Source organism: Stegodyphus dumicola, chromosome 5 (assembly GCF_044657685.1).
Source record: "Stegodyphus dumicola isolate Sdum_Otavi_A_Nest chromosome 5, ASM4465768v1".
Taxonomy (NCBI): domain Eukaryota; kingdom Metazoa; phylum Arthropoda; class Arachnida; order Araneae; family Eresidae; genus Stegodyphus; species Stegodyphus dumicola.
Window position 1 is genome coordinate 33,552,573 of NC_140772.1, and position 21,657 is coordinate 33,574,229.

A 21,657-nucleotide genomic window follows, 5' to 3' on the forward strand; every position below is an offset into this window, starting at 1 on the left:
AATTTGATACCACAGTAATATTTTTTGCACTTAAAAATGATAATTTATTATTCAATTTTTAAAATTTTGTTACATCAATAAGTAATACTAAATTCAAAAGTAGAAAAAGAATTCTATTTGTGGAAAATCCCTAGTGTCTGCTCTGTGTATGATGCATTAAGACATATTAGACGAATCTTTTAAATTGTAAGTTTTCAATTTCTTTATTAATAAAAAAATCCCTTTCTATAATGCCTGCCCAAATGATAAGATTAGAAGCATTTTTGATATTTTCCATGCTTATGTCTAGTGAAAAGTAGAGAAAATAAAGGGAAGATAAACGTGTTAAGAAAAAGATTCTAGTATCAGGAGTAAAACATTCAAATATTATGTTTTCATTGTTCTTCCAGACATCCAAAAAATAAGAAATTTATCACAAACTTTTTGTAAAATACATCCATTGCGTGTTGATACCATGAAGATATTTTTCATTTTGTAAATAGAAGTAAGCCATTCAAATATTAGGTTTTCATTGTTCTTCCAGACGTTCTCCAAACTTTCTACAAAATACATCGATTACGTGTTGATACCATCGAGGCATTTTTCATTTTGTCACATATTTCTCGAATCTTCTAGAATCGTGGGTCTATAAATCTTGCCTTCAAATCCTTCTAAACTTTCCAAGCTGCAATGTCTAAAATACTTAAGAAAAATTATCCCTACCAATTCTGTAACAATAAAAAGCCAAACATATTTTGGAAACAAAAATGGAGGGGAAAAGTGTAAAATTAATTTTATAGAAAAAACTCATGCATATTTTGAGAATTTTGAATACTTTGACCGAGACAATTACATGGGAAAAACTCTTACTTTGAAAAATATTAAAAAGAAGACAATTTTAATTAATTAAATAGCTAATTTTGCTTTTGCTAAAAGCTGTTTCGTAAATTGTGCTTTATAGCATTATGCCTTGTGTATTTTTCAGATTGAAAATATTGTATAAGTTGCCAAAATGAAACTTTATAATAAGACAGCAAAAAATAAAAATGTTTTGTTTTAATGTTATTTTTAAATATAATTTCAATGTGTTACTATTATTTTAATGAAATTTATCAATGTTATGATGTTAAAAAAAAAAAATCGTCGACAAATTTTCAGATCTCAGAATTAAAAATTTTCTATAGAAACTGATCTTAAAATCGCCAAATTTAGAACCATTTAATAAAAGAATTCACATCCCCAAAAGCGAAAATTTGTTTAAGAGCTCTTTATTAGAAAAAATGAATTTCCAAATGCTTATGTTTCACTTCTTGCTTAGAAACTCGAGTATCCCATCATTTATATTAGAAATAGAAACAAATTATAACCCATGAAAGCCATTCAAAAGATAACCATATATGTCAGTGAATCGCCAAAAATATTCTTCCAAAATGCTAATTCACACTTAAAATTGCAGTCATTAAAAACAGACAGAAATTTCAGATGATTAAAATTAAGGACCTTCTGCTGGTTTTTGCCAAAATTAAGGACTTTTAAGGACCAAAATGGATTCCAAAAAGTTTAAGGACTCTTAAGGACCGTACGAACCCTGGAGTTCCCATTGAAGTTAAGTAAAATGAATAGTTTTAGCATTTCCTATAAAATAACTAAGAACATTATAAAAACTTAATGCCTTCCTTATTATTATGAAGGGAATGAAAAAATATGTATAGAAAACGTGCATCTAAACCCCTCAAAAACATAGGAAGGGGTTTTTAATGAAATATCAAATTTTAGAAGAGAGAGAGAAACCTCATTTTTCAAAATAAATTGAAAAATATATCACTCTTAATAAATGTTTTCCCTTCATTTCAAAATAATACCTGAAGAGCTAAAAATTGCCTTTAATTTGGGGGGGGGAGGAACTAAGTGAGCTCTAAATTGAGTATTAATTTCTGAAGACCAATTACATTTCTGAAGAGAAGAATGAACAACTCGCTAAAAGGTAGAAACGAGAGCTATAAGATGATAAAACTATTTCAGATATGAGCAGATTGAAATGCTTTATGCAAGGAATGACAGCAACTTTTTATTTATTTTCTTTTTATGACAAGGAATTTTTATTATGAGTTAATACAGCAATTCCCAACCTGTGGTATATGTGCCCCTATGGATATGAGAAAAAATTGTCAGCAGTGGTAGAAAGGAACAAAATACTGTAATAACTGTTGATAAGAAAAATATTCAAGTTTTCAAGTCAAAGAAAAGTTTTAATTTGCCAATGAATAACAGGGAAAGTAATTGGAATGATTTCTATTATTATCAAAACATGTACAAAAACAATGTACGTAATTGTAACTACACCAGTCACATTGCTTAACTTCTTACATATTGCATATAGCCACCCCTTTCCCACTCTGTCACTGTGGAAGAAAAAGCTTTTTCTTACAGATTGAGTTTTAGTTAGTATGAACAAAATTACATATTAATTCATGTAGTATTTTGTTGTGGTACAATATTATTTTAAGAACGCTTATGGTTTTAAGTATAGGCCTAGACCTCATCATCGGTATGCATGCAATTTGAGCTTGAGACCACTGCACTAATCAAGTATGAATTTATTTCTAAAACTCTTCAAAAACTTCTTTTAGGAAATGCTACATGTTATTTTATTTTCAGTTCAAATTCTGAATTTTTAATACTCACATTTTAAAGTACTACATAAAGATTACTTTTCAAAAATAATTTTATACTATTCAGCTGAAAAAATAGCTCAGTATTTAGTTTAAGATCAGTAAGTAAACTTTTATGTCTGTGATTGCATTTCAAATGATATGCTTTCAGAAAGTGCTCAAAATAAAATTTTGAAGTAATTCAAATAAATGCAAAAAGAACTTTTAGATGTTCATAAGTTAAATTTCATTGATGAAGCTAGTAGAGCAACTGTTGCAAAAATAAAGAAACAATAAATATGATTTTCATAAATAACTTATCTATTATTTATAAATTTATGATCAAAATATAAATTATTATTTATAAATTTATTTTCATTTATAAATTATTATTTATAAATTTATTTTCATTCTTCTTCTGTTCTGATTCTTTTTTTAATAATTTGTAATAAAACTTTAAACTTGCAGAAAAATAATTTTCATTCATTATTTTTATATTATTCAAATAAATACTGAACTGATCTAGAATGAATCAATAAGCATTTTAATTTAAGCTGACTGCAAAATCTGCTTTTATAGTTTTTTGCAATGTGAGTACAAGCCAGTTTCTCTCAGGTACTCCTTAATAAAGGCATCCTTCTCTTTTAAGCAAATAGATCTCATGTGTTTTGCCATATTCAAATAACTTAACCAAAATGTTCAAATTTTAAGATTTGTGCACATGCCATTTCAGAATCATGAATTTAATCAAAATGGTAAAAGGCCAATGTTCCATTCTAAGATAAACCCAATCCCAGCAGATTTTTGTATGATGATATTTTGTATCATATTTTGATTAAAGTATGTAATAAGTACATGTCTCTTCATGTATGAAAAAATGATTAACCTTTGCTGAACTATTTCAGAACTTTTGCATTATAGCTACCGTCATGAAAGAAATCACTGAAACTGATTACTAACTGAAAACCAACCATATTTGACATTTTCCACAGGTAACATAACTACTCCAGTCAACTCCTATTTCACACATTTTAAACTGCTTTTTACAATATTTAATGGAAAGGAATTCTGCTCAGTCAGGAATCAAAGAACCAACTTCCAACAGGAATGTCTCTCCCCCCCCCAACTTTTAACGTTGCGTTTCCAATATTATACTATATATCAGTGATGTATAGGAGCATTATGTGATAAATTTAGCACATTCTTTTATGAGGTAAAATGCATTTTTCATCAAAGAATTCGGTGTATAACTTGGCAATTATCTTGACTTGTACCTAGCAGAATTTATGTGGTGCCATTGCAAAGAAAATGAAACCGTTCTGAAACCATAATAACAACAGCTGCAAAAAATTACATGCAAGAAATAAATACAGTTTGTAATTTTGTTACATTTAGCATTTTGCTGTAATATATACATTGTTTCTGTGGATTTTCTGCTTGGTGGATTCCCCCCCCCCCCACATTGAACAATTTTTTTCTTCATGATTTGATTTTATAGCGACTGCCATAACACATAATAACTAAGGTCTCTACAAATTCCACATGTATGATTCAAAAGCTTGTTAAAATTAAAATAGCTTCTTTAAAAAATTGCAAATTCTATACCTGCCATTTTCCATTAAGTAGAAATAATGATAAATCCAAGAAAGCTTAAAATAAAACAAATTTTCTATGTTTAAATTGTGCTGAGATTGTTCTATAATGTTCAACATTACCTCATTAAACATAATCTACATACATAATCGTTACATAGATTACTGAACATAATCTTTTATAAGAATTTGAATAAATTTTAGATAAAAACAAAATTTTTGGTTAAGCTACCTTCTAAATCTTGCAAATCAGGCCCAATGTATTTAAATGCAGGTTTTCGTCCTAGCTGAACTAATGTCATCTCTTTTTGTATAAGGCCGATACTTGAGAAAACATTGGCTATGTCATACAAACGACGAACTTGAGCTGAAATATAAAACAGGTCTTCATCAGTATTTTTGATCATAAAACTGGAAGATAAAATTTGTTAATAAATTTATAAAAAGCAATTCTTTATCTAATAACGCATATTAACATTTAAATCTTAAAAGAAAAACGAGTACATTCTCATTATCCACACATCCTAACAAAAATTCACGAATTTATTAGAAATAAAACACTTATCACTTTTGAGAATTCCTTACGTAATTTTTTGTGCTGATGTTCATGCCATGTACACAGCAATCTGTTTTTGCTTAATAAGCCTGTGATACATCAAGAATTTTAATCAATATTTATGAATAAAAATGCAATATACTCAGAAAATTTCTCGCCATTGTCAAACAATTGAATAAGTATTAATTTGTAGCAATAAATTAATACAAATAAATATTTTTAGACTGAACAAAGAATATGCATTTAAAGATATTTATTGCAGTGAAACCTTGGTTCATGACCACAATTTGTTCCCAATGGCTGTTCATCACCTGAAATGTTTATAAACTGAAATTATTTCCTTCATAAAAATTCATGTATGCCAGTACGAAAAATAAAAGGAACAATTATAAAAGTGGAATGATTTTGCAGCTAAGAACATAAAATTCATATAAGAACTTTATTTTGTCATGTCTCACATAACTTAAAATATATAGAATTACTTTTTTTTTTTTTTTTTTCCCTTCAAAAGAAATGAATAAAAACATAGGAAATGTCATAAAATGAATAGTGAAAAGCCAGTGTTAGAATTTTTTATTAGAGATATATAGAAAATAAATCATTAAGGTGAGTGGGCTCACTGACTGAAATGCTGCAGTTACAGTTGCTTACCATGCTGTTTATTAGATTGTCCAGGAGTATCTGCAGTAAAAAAGTATACCCACAATGAATAGTGCCTAGAAGCTCCTGGAGAATGCTAGGCAGGGGCTTCAAGTGGCACTATTCACTAGCACTGATGATGAACACTGGGATCCTAGCGTATCCCATACATGCTTATATTAGTTTTAAGTCCATAAAACATGTGGGCCATTCCATCTGCTAGATTCCTTTCCCCTCAATGTTAACAGTCACTTGTGCAGCATGTTGGGGATGAACATTATAGTTCATTAGGGAGAAGTTATTAATAACTGCATACCTAAACAACTTGACATAAGGATCAAGAAACTCATACCTGAATATTTTATTATTCTTAGCTGCAATTATAAAAATGTGCAGGTCAGTGTGGCATTCAAAATGATGCCATGCCCATACCATGACTTCAACATCTTTGTTTCATATGTTCATCTCCAACATGTGCCTTTTATATGTATTATCAAGCTGAGTGCACGTGCTTTGTATCATCCAGATTTTAATGTCTGGATTTACTCAGCTACAGTTTGTGGTACTCCATTAATGCTTGCACCACTGCCAGTGGATGCATTTCACAGCCCAAGTTAGTGGGACACAAATCAGGGTTCCCTTGCATAGAGCTCTCTTCTATGTACCCTTTGAGTGACATGTCTTTTTTAATCTACACATCAAGATTTGTACTTACACAACATTTATTAGCTAAATTTGTATAATTACTTATTTTAGCCTCCATTTTCATAAAATTAAAAAATTATTCCAAATTCATAAAATTTCATAATTTACCCGATGTAAAATCGAGCTGATATTAACATTATTAAAGAAAGTAAGAAAATAAAATATTTAAAGTCATAAGCTAATATGTACCAAGAGAGAAAAAAGTCTGATGACAAGATAAACGCAATTGTGACACTTGGGTTTAAAACTTAAGAAAATTGTCTTTCTGGGGCATCTTCTTTGTCTCATAGCTCTATCCGACTCTACCTGAAAATTCAGGGGCTTCTGCCTCATTAAAAATTTCTATTATGTGGTGTTGTTTTGTCTGCATTTAAAAAATTCTTTCTAAAGTGATGTATAGCATTATTATTGAAAATTCTTATGCTATGCTATGTCTTATCACGATGACACCGTGCCAGGAAACATTGCACTTTACCCCCATTTTGTGCAACTTTTGCAGATAAAAAATCTAACTATCTCTCCTCTGAAGGTATTTCATGCCCAATTCTTTTTTAACTGCTTTTGAAGTTGTTCTAGTTTTTCTGTACTGAGGAGATCATCTAGTAACTCCTCCACATTTTCATGGTTTAACTTCAAGCTCACAGTTTTGCCTAAAGACATAGTATCATAGCAACAAAGAAATCTTTTGTGTCAAAAATCTCAACATTCTCTTCTTGAGAACAAAATCTGGCCGTATTAGCCTCCAGCTTGAATTCATGACCATGCAAATAAATTGCTACCAAGGTATGTCGGTAAGAGTTAACAAGTTGACTGCCAAATCAGTTTTTAAGAAGATCACTGTCAGACCAAGTGTGCTGCTATACCATGCACCTATTGTTTCTGATAGTAAGAGTTTAGAACATCCAGAACAAAACATTTCAGAATATTCATTCAGTTGAAAATCTTTCCTGAGTGAAGTATTTAATAAAGCATGCGAGATTCAAAAATTATTTCTTTTCCAAATATTTTTTCTGCAGTGACAAATAGTTAACTTTTTTTGGGGCGTGTGTATGTGTTAGAATTATAGCCCTAGTTTTTTGCAATATCTAAAAGAAAAACGGAAAAATAAAGTAAGTAAATTGCATAGCAGTGAAGAAGAAACCTGTTAGAAGTTACAAAAATTTGAATAGTAGCTATGAGGAACAGCAGAGATTTTTAGAAAGATAGAATAACATCACCATATTCTGATATACACAGTGATAATAAATGTGATGTGGATACTACTTAATCATGTTTCATAAGAATTGGTTGTTTAGGATAAAGAAAAACTGATACCAAAGAAAGCACAAGTTTAGTGAATGGAATAAATTTAGCTGTCGGCAACAATTTTCGTTCCTTTTTTCACCATTCAACAATCTTATTTTTTTTCATATACCTATTTTACCTCGTAAGTACTCAAATAAGTGTCAACTCGAATATTGATTATGCGGCCTAATCAGAATTTTTGCCAACACTCGAATATGGATGATGCGGCAATCAACGTGTTAAGCAACGGAGAGTATTAAAATGCTGTTCTAAAAGACTGTTAATTTTGTGTTAGATGTTACATCAAACAACTTTTGAATATTATTTTTTAGCCTGCACATTTGCTGTTCAAGACACAGTTCATTGCCTAAGACTGTTTTTGTTAAAAAAATCTGTTTGTGAATCGATTTAATCATAATGAGTCACATTCATGGTCCAGGGTTCTCATGCATTTCGTAAAGTTTTTAGCTTATGATAAATTATTATTCTAAATTGCCTGATTCTATTATTAAACAAAATCTAAACGTGCTAATTATATTTTTTCTCTGAGAAGTCTTTAAAAGATATAAGGATTTACCTTGAAAGAAGACATTAAAATTCAAACAAAAACTGGGGCATGAAATATATAGTTTTAAATATAATACACAATTTTATTAATTTCTGAAATGTTTAACTATGAACTGAGCACAAAGAGAAATCAATACAGAATTCTGATACCTGCACATCTTAGGATTAAAAATTATGTGAATTATATGTCATGGTTTCCAGTACTTTATTTTTCACTTTATAATTGTCCATTAAATATTTATTGTTTTCAAATAAGTAACTAAACAAATCATTCCTGACATGAAATTCTGGATTTATGAAAGAAAATTTTTCTGTTTTTAAGAATCTTTCTACCATGTTTTTTGAGAAAGAAAAATCTCTTCAAGAGATATTTTTAGGAATCTATCCCTATTCACAGCTCATATAAATAAATCTGTTTGTAGGATATAATGTAAAGAAATAAGCCAAAAGATACATCTAAGTTATAACTCAGTGTCTGAAAAGTTGTAGATAAAAGTATTCTTTAGTCATGTTAACAATATAAATTCACACTAATTTTAAAAGACAATGGAATATATAACCAAAAACTATTGATATATATTTAAAGTAAAAAATTTGCAAAGATTCACCATATTTAATATTACTTAAAAAGGGAGGAGACATTTTTAAAATTAAAATACATCATATTTGTAGCATGTTTTTATTATAAAAACTAATATGAATATTTATATAAGAAAAAACTGCTGTCCTGAATTTTATCAAAATAAAAATTTTGTCTAGATCCAAAAATAAGTGAGGTATTTCTGGATTAGCAGAGTTTTACTGTACAAACTGAGTATAAAATAAAAACAATTTTAAACGCAGTTGGTTACAACAATACACTTTTCTAGGAGGACATGAAAAAGAAAAAGAGAAATGGAGCAAAAATTAATTTAAAAGTAAATACTAGATTTACTATCAGTAATATAGTACTACCGATTTGGCCATGTTATCAATGATTTAATGCATGACTATATTAAGAATAATGGCTACAAACAACAAAGCTGTTTTTAACATTATCATACACAAGACCATTTTACAATGCAAGTAAGATAAAATTATGTATTGTATTACAAAATAAACACAATATTCTACTTGATCTGTCTACTTGATTAATAATTCTCTTAAGCTTTTAATGATAATAAAAATGAGAGAGAGGAAATTCAAAAAAGGACTGTGAAATGGTAAAATTTTACCTCAACATAACAATTAATTTAATTTTGAGAAATGTATTACTTTTGACTTGAGCTCCTTTCACAGTTCTTTGATTAAACCCATTCAGAACTTTTGCAGCAACACCAAGGCTTATAACTTTAGACTAAAATGAAAATAAAATGATGATTTTAAAAAATATATCATATTCAGAATTCAAACAAGAAAATTAAAATGAAGTATCTATTAAACATTGTGATTCAAATATGATCAAATTGTAATGATTATTTAAATGAACAGAAATCATTTAGACTGTCACCTTATACTAAGATAAAAATTTGATAATTCTCCTCTCCCCTTTACTTTGAAAATGAAAATTTAAGTTTCAAGCTGATAACAAAGAGAGTATTTTCATAGCACTGGAAAAACCTTTGTCTAAAAGTAAATAACAGCAATATGCCTATTTTTTCTTCTGTTCTCTTAAGACATTTAAAATATCAGAATATCGCATGCAAAGATTGGAAATGCGAATCAAAGCACGAAAGAAAAATTATCATTGGTAATGGCAAAAGCAACAAACATTTTGTTTCTAGCTTACCATAACAAGAACTCATGGATGACAAATATGTTTATTCATTGCCCTTTGAAATGTGGGACACTGGATAAAAAAATAATCAAAAAATAATTAATTTTGGTGCACATACATCTGATCTCATTCTGAAAAATAATTAAAATTAGCGTTTTTTCCAGCAAGTACTACTTCTATCCTTCAGAGTATTTTGAAAGACCAGGGTATTATGAAAGTTTTAAATGTCATTGCAAAAACGATAAACTGATTCTTGGAAAAATGCAAAAACTTTGAAAGGGATAACTAAGTTGATATGTTTGCTAGAGATTATGCATATTATAGTCAAGGCATAGAAAGCAGTTAAAGTACAGCTAAAAATTGCTTTCGAAAAGTTGCTTTTTATTTTAAAGAAGTTTCAGAGGAAGTGCAAGTTATAGGCAATGTTTTGAATACCACTGACGGTAGTATTCAAAACATTGCCTACATGAGGATTCCTTTTTTGAACACTCTGCAACTGACAGTAATATTGAGTCAACATGTGAGGGGGGAGGGGAACTGATTATGATAATTCTTTTTACAGAAACTATCAAAAGAGCTGCTGAACTGAACTGAAAGTGATATGAAAGAAAGTGACAACATGCCAACTTCAGTTGAATCCTAAAAAGCACTGCAAACTCTAGAACTAATAGATGGCGACTAAAAAAGCATTTAACAGCTGAGAATATAGTTGAAAATCTGTTGATGAATACAAAACAAACATAGATAGATCAGTTCTTGTATAAAGTTCATCCTAAACATAATTCTAAATAAAATAAAAATAATTAGACAATAAATTTTAAAACTGCATAAATAGTTTAATTTTAGCATTACTTTTTAAAAATTATAATTAGATTAATTGTTAGTATTTCATTAGACAGATTTGAGTATTGCAAATTAGATTTTCAGCTTTCAATATTTCTTACTAAATAAGTTTAAAGCTGATATTAAAAATACCTTTGGAATATGAGTGATTTTAATAAGTTGCAAGCATTGTATAATGTACTTAAAATTTCATGATTTTCCAGAAATATGCAAGTTTCTTTACTTTCATGAAACATATTACAAATCCCATATTAAAAATTCAAACTGAAAAATATGGCAAAAGATAAATTAATAACAAATATTATTCTTTTGATTTTAATTAATAGAATGTTGTAATTACAAAGTTCGCAGCAATACATGAAATTTCCCTTTCGTCTGGTTGAATGGCAACAAAAGTTCCGTTTTCTAATTTCTTTTTATACATTGGAGAGAAATTTATTCTTGGGGGGAAAAAAGTAAATAAATAGTTTACAAGCAATAAAATCTTTTTATGCATTTATCACAGTTTCAAATTTTTGCTAAAAGCAGAAAATGGTAAGGCATGTTATAAAATATTATATACTAAAACATAATATTTAGTCCTTCATATATTCACTTACGGGCGAAACCAGAAACAACATCAAAAATTTTTGGCTCATGATACCCAAAGATTTTTCTTTTCGAAGTTCTGGCACATGTGAAGATTGAGCATTGTCATCTTCAAGTGAAGATGCATTTCCACTTTCTAAATTTCTGTTGAAATTTTGAACATCATCTAATATACGCGTTTGTTTACAGCATGGGCCGCACTCCATATTTAGCACAAATTGTAATTTATCTAAAATTTTTTCCTTCAGAGCTTTAGCCTGCAAAAGAAATGAAAATTTAATTTCTTAATGCCAAATGGAATTGCATTTTCACACAAAATTTCACCATCATTAGTGGAGGTGTTTTTTTAATTAACAATAAAAAGTATTCAGAAGCACTAAATTAAATACTTATGATGAATTTACATAAAAAGTGTATTATAAAGTTGATAGATACTGACCTAAAATAAATAAAAAGAAAGAAAAGAAAAGTGATACATTTAATATGGAATATGCTTTAAAAAAAAAAAAAAAAAAAAGCAGTTCCTGGAAAAACAAAATTTTGAAAGCATAATATCTCTTAAAGCAGGTCCAAAACAAAATATTCACATATATGCACAAAGAACACTCTTGTACTTAAGCCGATATTTATCAGAAAATGAATAAACTTCAGTATTTGGCATATTCTTCCTAAGACGACTACCGTAATTTCAAGTAGATAAGCCGCCCTGGCGTATACGCTGCACACATGATAATTGACTTGAAAATGAAAGTTCATCGGATAAGCCGCACTGCCGTATACGCCGCAGCAAAGCATTCCGAAATATGGCTCTTAATATTCAGTAATTCCCTGCCACATTAATGTAATCATCATAGATAGCATTTTCTAACTTTTACAATATAAATATAATCAGTAATATATAAATAAATAAGGAAGAAACACTTGAACTTGCCGAAAACAAACTCTGATGATTTCTATTGGATATTATTCTTACGGGTTCGGTAGACTTCGTTTATCACCATAAATTACCATATTATGAAAAGGAATACATAAATTAGATAAGTAAACAGAAATATGTAATTAAATTAAACTACATTTATTTATACAAAACCTTCAAAATCTGACTCATTGATGTCAGAATTAAGTAAATTTAACAAACGACCATTAAGGTCAATTTCATCGTTCTATTCTAAATCACTTCTTGCAACGTCACTATCTTAACTCTAATTTTCTTTTCCGATGATTTTCGATTTAATGAAAGCTAATTGTATCAGCTCAGACTGATTGCCATGCATTACAGACCCATAAGGCAGCCTCCTCATACGAAGCTTTTCTCATTCGTCTGGAATTTATGAAGGAACAGAGTCCGCTTTGCATCCATTCCTCCCACTGCTTTCATAGTTTATGCTTGAAAATTCCACTTATAGTGAGATCCAGTAGCTGTAAAATTTTTGTAAACCCACCTGGTATCACTGAGACATCGGCTTTTTTTGCTTCAGATCTTACCGTACCCGTTAAATGGGATCACATTGAATCCAGAATGATGAGTCCTCTGGGATTGGAAAAAAAGCACCTTTCCTTTTATGACAATTTTCGCTCAGCCAAACATCACTTCTTCACACATCCGTCCTTTTTCGTTGGCATAAATAATACTTCTTTAGGGAAGTTTCCTTTCAGAATTGTTTTTCTTTTGAAAATTATCAAATGGGTTAACTTTTCTTCATTGGCGCAACAACCCAAAACACATGTAAAAGAAGACTTTTCATTCCCGGTTGTTAACACTGAAATAGTTTTTTTTCACCCACTGAATGAACATTTCTGCTCTGAGGACAGTCAAAAGTAACGGGAACTTTGTCCACATTAATTATTTGCTCTCTTTTCAAATTTATTTTTAAATTTTCTTATATGTGTACTTAACAAAAGCTATCTTTTTTTTTTCTCCAAGCCAGTCCACGGGAAGCTTTTGTCTAACTGTTGTTTTGGTCCTGACAGATAATTTCTTTCACTTCACGAACCTGAAACACTGATTAGGTCCTCCAACAAAATTTTTAATACACATTTTTGTAGCACACATTTTCTTAGGCATTTTCCCTAATTCTTGTTTGCACTTCAACCGCCGAATGCATCACTCGTCAACTTGAAATTCTTTATCTGCAGCGTGATTTTCAATTTGGATCGCTTTCTTCACTGCCAAAACCTTAAAAGCAGCTGTATAACTTTTTCTTCGAGAAGGATCTGTAATAATATTTTTAAACCGTGAATGAAAAGGCTAGCAAAAAGCCAGCTAGAAAGCAGTAAAAATGTGTAAGAATGAACACAGCACTTGGAAAGTAAACGTAGCTGTTTCCATTAAAACAAAAAGGTCATAGAAAAACACTGGCAAAACCACGGAGTTTAGCAGAAAGTACATGCATCATTACAGTGTCTTTATAGAGAGCGTCACCTACGTTAGTTGGGAGAGTTTGAACATATTGCACTTAGCGCAATCTGAGGTTAGAATGTTGCAGCGAATTCTTACCGTTTCGCTTGTGATCTGAACTAGCAAAGTTTTCAGGACAGAGGAAAAATAAAATTACCTCAGATATACCACCGACCTAAATTTTCAACTTTTAAACACGTATAAGCCACGGCTTATCTACCCGAAATTACGGTACTTTTAGAGAAAATTTAAATTACCTGGAATATATCTGTTCTCAAAGATTTTCACTGTATATATGTGTTCTTAGTGTAAAAATGTATTTCTCATTTGGTCTTAATGTATACATGAATTAAAGTAATATGCCTGTACACTTAATGTCTTAGTGTGCACACACACATATATTATATATATTTACATATGGTAGTAATGCTTTTTACTAAGACTATTACTACATTGACTAAGACAATAGTTCCCAAAGTGTAGAAGATGTAACATTTTTAACAATTTCTCATTCCGAAAATTTTAATGTCACCCTCATGAACATCTGATGTCATACCATTGTATTCTAAAAGGAAGGTTTAATTTCAAGGGCTAATTTTGGCAAGAATTTCTAATGGGTGCGGGAATTTACTGTCCAAGACAATTTCCACACATTAAATTGTCATCTTTATCGTTGCATATCCGCAAAACGTTACCAACCCAAATAATTTTATAGACACATAATGCAGATAAAATCTTAATATTTTATCAAATGAAGATATGAGTATCAATTTGATTTATATAAAGGAATATAAAACTCACTTCTAACTCTTAATTATATGAATAATGTATGAAATGAAAAATTACAGTGGAAAGAAATGCAACTATTTATTTTAGATATTTTTCAGAATGTAAAATTTCTCTCTCTCTCTTTTTTTTTCGGATATAAATAATTAAAACATAATGGCAATTACTGCTTTAAATTAATTTACAATAAAAAAGCAATTTCAATAATATTTATGATAAAAAAGATGTTAGAATCAATTTTACTTTAAATGTAAACAAGTTGAATAATTTCCACTTTTCAAAATTAAAATTGAACTAACTTTTCTTACTAAACAAAAAATTTACAAACCTTCAGTATATGCAATGACTTCAGAAGATTGTTTTTACCAAACCACAAATACTGATTTTTAGCATTTCGAGTCAGAATTCCGATACTTTCAAATACATTAACAATGTCATAAAGTCGTCTTCTTTCAACACCTGAAAAATGAGAAAGCTGATGAGATTATGATAATAAATATACACGACTTCTAACCTTGAAATACAAAATCTGGGCATTTTTAGGAGGTTTTTCTGTTGCATGACACCACTATTTGAAAAGAACTTCAAATTGACTTAACAGCTATAAGTACACATCGCTATAGTGCCCATCGGTCAATTTTGACTGATGGGCACTTTTATGTTCCGATTTTGACACACTGGTTGAACAAAGGAACTGAGGGAGTTTGTGAACTTAACATTACACAAGTATATAATATGTAAATGTTTGATAACAACAAATTTTCTGCTTTTGTAAAAATTTCAAAATTGTAATACATTTACTATAAGTCATGTTTAATGTTTGCTTGCTAATTTAAAATTTTTATTGCCTTATGATGTTTTTTAAATAGTAAAATAGGAAAAAAATTCATTTAAAATGCATACACGGTCAAAAATGGCCTAATGTCTAACTTTGAATTATTAGAACATGTGTTCTTATAGGTGTTAAATCTATAATGATTGATTCAGGTTACTGAACTTTTTATAATAAAATCCTAATGCAAATACCGTATTCTCTCGTGTATAGGCCATACTTTTTTCCGCAAAAAAAGCATATGAAAATCGGGAAGGGGGCTTATACACATAAATGATTAGAAATAGAAACGTACAAACATCTGGCAAAACAGCAGTGCATCCAATGTCATGTGACTCCTCAAATGAAAGGAAAATTAAATGAGTTAAAAACTGATGTACAATATAGCTATGGTTCCCGAAGACCTAACTTTCATGCCCAGACCTTTGATGTTATTGTTAATTGTTCCTTTAAAAGTTCATGCTGGTGACTTTCTAGAAAGTATACACCAAATCATGGCCTTATACCAACAGGAAAAAAAACAAACATCTGAGTATGCAACAAGTGTGTGAATGGATTTTACCAACCTGGGGAAGTGTCAAGCCTGAAGCAATCGTTAAAGGATTTTTGAAGGGTGGAATATTTAATGCTCTAGACAGCTTGCAGAACGACAGCTATCAATGCCAGCAATAGCAATACCTATACTGCAGGTGGCTACTCTAGTGATACTGACAGTGAATAAAAGATGCCAAACACAGAAATATATTCCCTTTTGACAAATAATCAAAAATTTTGTCCCTGTGTGGTAATTACTTTCGCCATTTCATCATCTTTTATTCTGTCTAACTTCATGTTATATGCAATATAATTTACTTGCTAATTTGAAAATAGTGTGTCACATATGTATTTAATATTTTTGAAAACTTCAAACAATATACCAGAAATATTGTAAATAAAAGACGCTGCAAGATTTTTTTCTTCTTTTCTGCATGTTGCAAATTCAACAAAGAAAAATAATTCTGAAGATGTTTTATTTTCAGAACTATTTTCTAGCCAGTAACTGAATAATATATTTTAATACAAACTGTTTTTATGTACCATAATGGTAATGAAAGGCACTAATCAAAAAAACTTTTTTTTTTTTTTTTTTTTTTAAATCTAAGTACAACATATTTTCACAAAGTATTTTGAATAGTAATTTTTTTATGCTGACCAAATACTGATGAAACAGACGGTGATAACCTCTGCTGTTACAAAAGTGTTTATGGTATATAGCGAATAAAAAAAGAGTAGATGACTGCAGACATATCTGCAGAAGGTGTCGAGAAAGTCATTTAAGCATTATGATTTTCAAAAGGCCGTAAGGCATTAAGAAGAAATTTCTTTTATGTTAAACTATTTGATTTTTGCAATTTAAAATAATAATATAAATATTTCTATTAATTTTATAAGTGACTTTAAAGATTTAGTAGAAATAAAAATGCAAAAAATCTGAAAGGGTTCAGATTATGTAAAAAGGTTTAATATTTTGTGTGTTACCTTTATTTATTAAATATCATGTTCTTTCCACTTAAACCATAAAATTCAGTTCAACAGCAATGTCGAAAAATAATTTTAAAATGAGCATATCTTTAAAATTTCCGATACATAGTTCCATGCGCTGGAGATAAAAAGGTCATCTGTTAATAATGATTGCAAATGGTCATCTGTTAACAATGATCTCAAATACGATTTTACATACTTCATTTTCAGAATGTCTTTTTGCATTGGTAAGCACTCCGAAATATGGAATATAATATCCATCCCTGTGCATATGATTTTAAATGCACATATTTATATTCAGAAAATATATTTATAAAATTGACTTAGATATACCTACAACAACTCTAAACATCATTTTTAACATATCATTCTGCAAATCGGTCACTTCCAACTGAAGCTATCTGATGGAAGCTCCTCAGTGATACAGTCAAATGAATTTTGAAACATGGAAATATACTTTGCATTTGCAATCAAGATCCACAGAATGCTGCTAAAGTGCAGTACAAGTTCAGAAAATATATCCAGTGCAAATACTTTTGGGAATGGGAATTTTGCTAATATTTGAAATTTTTTGCTGCATGGAAAATAGTCAAATTTGCTTAATATTATCTGCATTTCAAACAATGCAAATTTTATGATAGAATATATTTCATATATGAGAACTGTTTTTCCCTGTAATTTTAAATTGAATTTGTTGAGATATCCCAGGACATCTGCAGCAAATGCCAATTTCCATAGCCATTCACAATTCAATGATAAAAATTGTTGGCAATATTTCTCATTAATAAAAATATCTATGACTTCCCTCAGTTTGAAGAATCTCAACAAAACTTTTCCATTGCTGAGCCAGCAAACAGCTGTATGATAAGGGAAGCTAGAATATTCAGCTTTGATCTCTAATAAAAATTCACGAAACTGGATTTGCTAGAAGCTATCTTCACCTGTAGCTGTTCCATGCAGACTATTCACAGAAGCTAATTCTTTAATCACATCAAATTCAACATTGACACCTCAAATAAAAACCAGCAGTTGGACAGTATCAATAATATATGTGTACTCATCAAGAACCAACGAAAACCATTTGTAATTTTTTGTCTTCTTTTAATTAAATCTTTAGTACCAATCCCAGACCATCAGCCACCCACAAGCAAATTAAAACTATCCGCCCTTTTTTACAGAAATATAATATGTTTGATAATCATTTTGCTGCCCTTAAATTTGGCTGATCATGTTCTGTGCACCAACTTGCCTCCCGCTAGGATCGCCCTGTAACTCTTGATGTGGTTCCTGATGTCCTCAAGTCTCCTAATAGTTGTTATCACTGAAAGACTGACAGATCAAAAGATACCTATTTTTTCTGGACACATTTCTTCGACTACCACAAGCAAACGTGATTTAACTAATTCATCATCAGTAAATGGTTTTCCTTTTGTGGCTAATAAATGAGCTATTAATAGCTTAACTTGACTTACTTCTTCATTATCAGTTTCTGTTTTTGTGAATTAATTGCATTGCGATGACACATTCTGTATTAAACTTTCAAATTTCAATTGTCGTCATTTTCTGAGAGGTCTGAATATTATGTTGCAAGCTTAGTTTGGTTATCATAACAGATATTGCACTCTTTATGTTACTGCATGTTACACATAAAATTTTGTCATTTAATTCTATGACAAAATAATTGGCACTCTATTCTACTTCACGCACGAGAATTCAAAAGCACGACATTCGAGGTCTACTTTTCTCTTCTTATTTAATTTTGAAAGTGAAATAGTAATGGTATGAATGAATAAAATACTGCAGCACAGACAATATTGCACACACCACTATTGCAAAATTATAAACATGCTCATGCAGCACATAGTGCACAGACATTCTCTTGCTGGGAGTGCTTTTAAAAACAATGACGAACAAAAGATAATAGCATTACTTGTGGTCATTATTCACAAGTTTCACATCCACCATTGGCTGCTGCATAATAGCACATAATTTGATTAATTTTTCATGTAAAAAATAATATCAGCCCACAGGCCAGATTTAGCCCATGGGTTTTAATTTGCCGACAGTCTAAGCAAATTTTTTTTTAAATGATTGTATTAGAATGATAAATTTTAATGCACATTAATCTTGAATGTGAATGAAAAATAATTAGAGATATTTATTACATGATTAAGACAAAAACATGTTTATAATTCTTAAGATTTTTTCAAGGAGCGTTCAAAAGAATAATCTACGAAGCCACATTTCTGATTCGATATCTGGGTGAATTACTAATGCCAAATAAACTTCTAGAAGAAAATATATTCATACATATATAAAACTATATATAATCAATTTGTACAAATATACATAAAACAATGAACAGAAATATACTGTTTGTATAGTAATCAATTTGCTGAAATTATAAGCTGAAACTTTTTTTAAGTGAGTAAAAATTCTATAATTTTAATATGTAATTACTGAATTGAAAGAAAGTACCTAATTTAGTAGAAACATCATCTAATGAAACTACTATTTTATCCTCAGGAGATGGATAAAGTGGATACATATCTAAAAACCTGAAAGCAGAAATTTATGAACATAAAATAATTTTAAGCATATTTGAACTAAATAAAAAATCATTCATTTTAATCAAAACAAACAAGAATTTCAAATTTAAAGGAGTTGTTATTTAAAGTTCCATACCGTTCTTTAATCGGGACTGGATTACGAAATGTATGAATGCATGTGCATACATGTGTATATGTATACACACACATACATTTGTGCTTACATACATGAACACGCACATCCATCCATCCATTTCTGGATCCGGTTCCCTGATAACAGAACAGTACCTAAAATTTTATCATCTTTAAAATATTTTTTTAAAAGTGCAGTCCTCCAACTTGGAAATGATTTTAAAAAATTAGAATGGATCACTTTTTAAAGCAATGCAGTTTTTGAATACATTCTGCATAAACTTCATAATTTCCATTAAAAAAATAAATTATCACTTTAACTACCTATGGATACAGTAAATGAAAAGTAGGAAAAACACATGCAGTCATGTTATGTTATTTATTTAATAATATTTTATTTAACAATAGTTTTTCACAGTCACTGTATCTTTTCATCTATCTTATCTTGTCGAAAAACAATGAATAAAGGTTCTGCATATGTTTCAGCTTCTGAAGATAAAAATCATACATATTCATTTATAGTTTCTCAGATGTTAAAGAACATATAATCATTATATCTGATTTTCACAAACTCTGTTCCTTATATTTAGAGAATTTTCCCATAATAAGATAATTTTGTCCATATTACACTATTTTGTCTCTAATTTATTTTTATAGTGCTAATTTATACATATTTCCATAGATTATCAACATGACATATATGATACAGATATGTTTTACATATCTGCATTCATACAGATATGTTTTACATATCTGCATTCATACAGATATGTTTTACATACGACATATATCATACAGAATAGTTTATATGGAATAATGAACTCAAAACATAGTTAAAAGTTTCAAAAAATGTGTTGCTTTTAAGGCTGGCTGATAATAAGCAAAAAATGTAATAATTTTTTATAATAGGAAATCACAGTGAAGCTTCTCCAAGATTCCCCCACATTTCTAGATGATTTTGTTCTTGATGTTTATTTGGTACTCTTCTGTTATTGAGACCAGATTCAGAAATTGTATGTATGTATATGAATATATGTGCGAGTGTGTGAATATACACACATACATATACATGCATACATGAACATAATCATTATTTCTTAGACCTTAAAAATTAGCATTGAACATTAACATTTTATGATGTTCTCAAACTAGTTGCATGAGAAGATTCATGGTACTTCTCTGATAAGTCACTTTGGCAATAAGTAGAAATTCTGACATTTCTGCCTTGATGAGAAACACAAAGTTAAGAGTATGCACTAGTTTATGTTTCTCTAGCTGGTTCTCAGTTTTTCATCGCTAAATGTTGTCACATGTTTACTAGTTTCAGACTTACATCAATGGGAAAAAATGCTATAAGGCATCACATTGGCTTGATAATGTTTATGATGCATTATTTGCAGCAATTGACTGATAGCACCTATCAGAAAATTTATGTTTTAAATTTTAAATAGGTTGCTTACAAAACTGTACTTGTCTAGTTTTCTTAGGTAGCATACACTATAGACTTTAAAAAGACCCTACAAGTATTATCTTCTGGTCTTGTGAATACAGGAACACAAAGTCAGAAGAAATGTGTATAAGACCATTTTATTTGAACACAAAGAAATAACAATGACCCAACTTGGGTTTACCAAGTTCGGTCATTGTTCTTCACTCAACTTCACCAACACCTTTATTTAACTTATATATAATGCTGAACTAATTCAAATGTAATAGATTAGCCTAACAATTCACAGGATAATTTAAGCGTGCAAGAAAGGCTCTGGTTTGTTAAAAAGTCGTGAGACAAGCCAAAATGGCTAGAAGCACTCAATGCCACAGAATCAAATCGTTAATAAGTCATGGTACAATGTAATCTGAAACGGGCAGAACACGCTCTAAAATTAACTTCTGAAACCCTCGTTTAAATAGCACTTCTTTGTCCCGCTATCTGAATAAATGCTCGCTATCTCATTTACATTCTGGCATGAAAAGTGTGCGTGAAAAGAGTGTAATAGAAAAGTAGTTCAACTTAAAATTAACCTTTTGAGGCCGGGGCTTTGGTAGCAGTAAAAGTTCCCAAAGGATGGGGAATCTTGAACCGAATGCTTCCCCCCTTTAAGAAATCACCTCCTATTTGCAACGAAGAATCTTGTGTGTAGTTTAATGGATTCTCAAAGGGGTGCATCTATGTCACAAAAGGAAGACCTTTGAAAGAGATAAGTGGTTAAAACCCCACGTCAAATCTGACATTTCACCCACTTTTCAGCCTGGAAGATAGGGAAAAAAGACATGGCCAC

General features: G+C 29.9%; 1 protein-coding gene across 3 annotated transcripts in view; it reads right to left on the reverse strand.

The window, feature by feature from the left end:
- Positions 1-21,657, reverse strand: part of LOC118186671 (uncharacterized) — a 72,554-nt gene that overhangs the window by 12,030 nt on the left and 38,867 nt on the right. For all 3 annotated transcript variants that reach the window (XM_035356794.2, XM_085816550.1, XM_035356793.2), the window contains exons 4-8: positions 19,176-19,255; positions 14,673-14,803; positions 11,172-11,417; positions 9,228-9,309; positions 4,455-4,589 (exon numbers count right to left, since the gene is read on the reverse strand). In XM_035356794.2, coding sequence (XP_035212685.1) covers positions 4,455-4,589; positions 9,228-9,309; positions 11,172-11,417; positions 14,673-14,803; positions 19,176-19,255 — 674 coding nt within the window. The remainder of the gene's footprint in view (positions 1-4,454; positions 4,590-9,227; positions 9,310-11,171; positions 11,418-14,672; positions 14,804-19,175; positions 19,256-21,657) is intronic.